Genomic DNA, 1,739 nt, shown 5'->3' with positions numbered 1-1,739 from the left:
GTTGGGTCTAAATCGGATCCTGTTGGGTCTAAATCGGATCCTGTTGGGTCTAAATCGGATCCTGTTGGGTCTAAATCGGATCCTGTTGGGTCTAAGGCGGATCCCGTTAGATCTAAAGCAGATCCCGTTGGATCTATTCATCCCTCAGTGGTTCATTGATCTTCATCATTGGCAAATGAAGGAAAGTGAAGAGGAGCAGACGAACCAACATACCTGAATGATTGAAGCAGAGCAACATGGCTCCATATTCATTAACACTGATGCCAGCTCTACTTTCTGAAGCAGCTCCTCTGCTTCTCCTTTAGGCTGAGATGTTTGAGTGGAGAGAACATCCAGGCGCTTTAAAGCTCATCTAGATCTCAGCTTTCTATAAATCCTCAGGAGTTTGCAGATACACAGCGGCACTGATCAGCTTTTTGTTTTGAACAGCAGCAGCAGCAGGTGGTGGTGGTGAGCTGTAGTGACGCCACCTGACTTCAGAGCCGGGGATTCCCGCAACCTGAGCCGTGCTGCTGCTGGAGCATCTGGGGCATCAGAGGTCGTCTGATGGACGATATCCATGAGGAGGAGCGGCCTGATGGGATCAGGAACATTTGACTGATGAGTCCAGCTGCAGGGAGGCCGGATGGGTCATGAAAATAAACCAAACACGCTTCTTATCGTTATTAATATTAACCTGATTATAGAAGGGGGGTGTTAAAACAGAAAAAAATGTTACACCCTAACCCTCTAAGTTTTAAACCTGCACATGTGCATGGAGATAAGTTTACAGGCGTGTGTTTGATTATAAAACTGCTCAGATGAGTATTTATTACAGCTATGGAATGGATTCAAAATGAAAATCACCTCCATTGATCTCCTGGTCCAGCTCAATCCTATGTTTTCTTGTTTTCTCTAACCGATGCAGACGTTCCGGCTCATCCGTGTTTCTTTAGTTCCTGATGTTTCCTGTTTTCTCTATCCAATGCAGACGTTCCAGCACCGGAGCAGCCGGAACTGTTCTTAAAGAAGCTACAACAGTGCTGCACCGTCTTCGACTTCATGGACACGCTGTCCGACCTCAAGATGAAAGAGTATAAACGCTCCACCCTCAACGAGCTGGTGGACTACGTGACTGTCAGCCGTGGCTACCTGACAGAGCAGGCCTATCCTGAGGTGGTCAAAATGGTAAGAAAGAGCAGCCATGCTTAGAAGCTCAGCTGTTAGAACCAGTCCTTCACATGTTCATAGTTCACTTTAGGAGGAGGAAACAGTTAGCCTCGCTAACTCAACTGTAAAACAGTTTAATTCAGTTTATTTGGAAGGTGACAATTCACTTCATTCAAATTTAGTCTTATTGCTATTTAATCCAAAACTGGATTTAATCCTTGATATTAAACATAAATCTAAAAGTTTGAGTAAAAGCAAGGAATATAATTAGGAAATTTGAGATGAGGAAAAATGTTGCCTATGGCTTAATCCCAGTATACCTCCCAGTCACACCAGTTGCACCCTGGAAAAGAAGCCACAAGGGTTAGGGCAATCTTCTCCTGGAATTGGGACACCGCTTGCTGCACAGTTGACTCTCTGTTGCATAAATGACTGCGTCTGCACATAACCTAAGATATGCACCACCATGAGAGAGGAAGCGTAAAATAAAACTAAGCAGAGGATTAAGTTGATTAACTTTCCTTTATGAGTGATTTTTAAACCCAACTGAGAATATCTAGTTTAATAATTATGCTAATTACAAAACCAAA

The 1,739-nt window shown here is 43.7% G+C and overlaps 1 protein-coding gene across 1 annotated transcript in view; it reads left to right on the top strand.

Moving 5' to 3' along the window:
• Nucleotides 1-1,739, top strand: part of LOC107084853 (serine/threonine-protein phosphatase 2A 56 kDa regulatory subunit epsilon isoform-like) — a 37,553-nt gene that overhangs the window by 16,847 nt on the left and 18,967 nt on the right. Inside the window, exon 3 of the mRNA XM_015374901.1 lies at nt 971-1,185. Within this exon, the coding sequence (XP_015230387.1) occupies nt 971-1,185 (215 nt within the window). The remainder of the gene's footprint in view (nt 1-970; nt 1,186-1,739) is intronic.

Source organism: Cyprinodon variegatus, unplaced genomic scaffold (genome assembly GCF_000732505.1).
Source record: "Cyprinodon variegatus isolate N-32 unplaced genomic scaffold, C_variegatus-1.0 Scaffold110, whole genome shotgun sequence".
Taxonomy (NCBI): Eukaryota; Metazoa; Chordata; class Actinopteri; order Cyprinodontiformes; family Cyprinodontidae; genus Cyprinodon; species Cyprinodon variegatus.
This window is presented reverse-complemented; position numbering and strand designations above follow the sequence as displayed.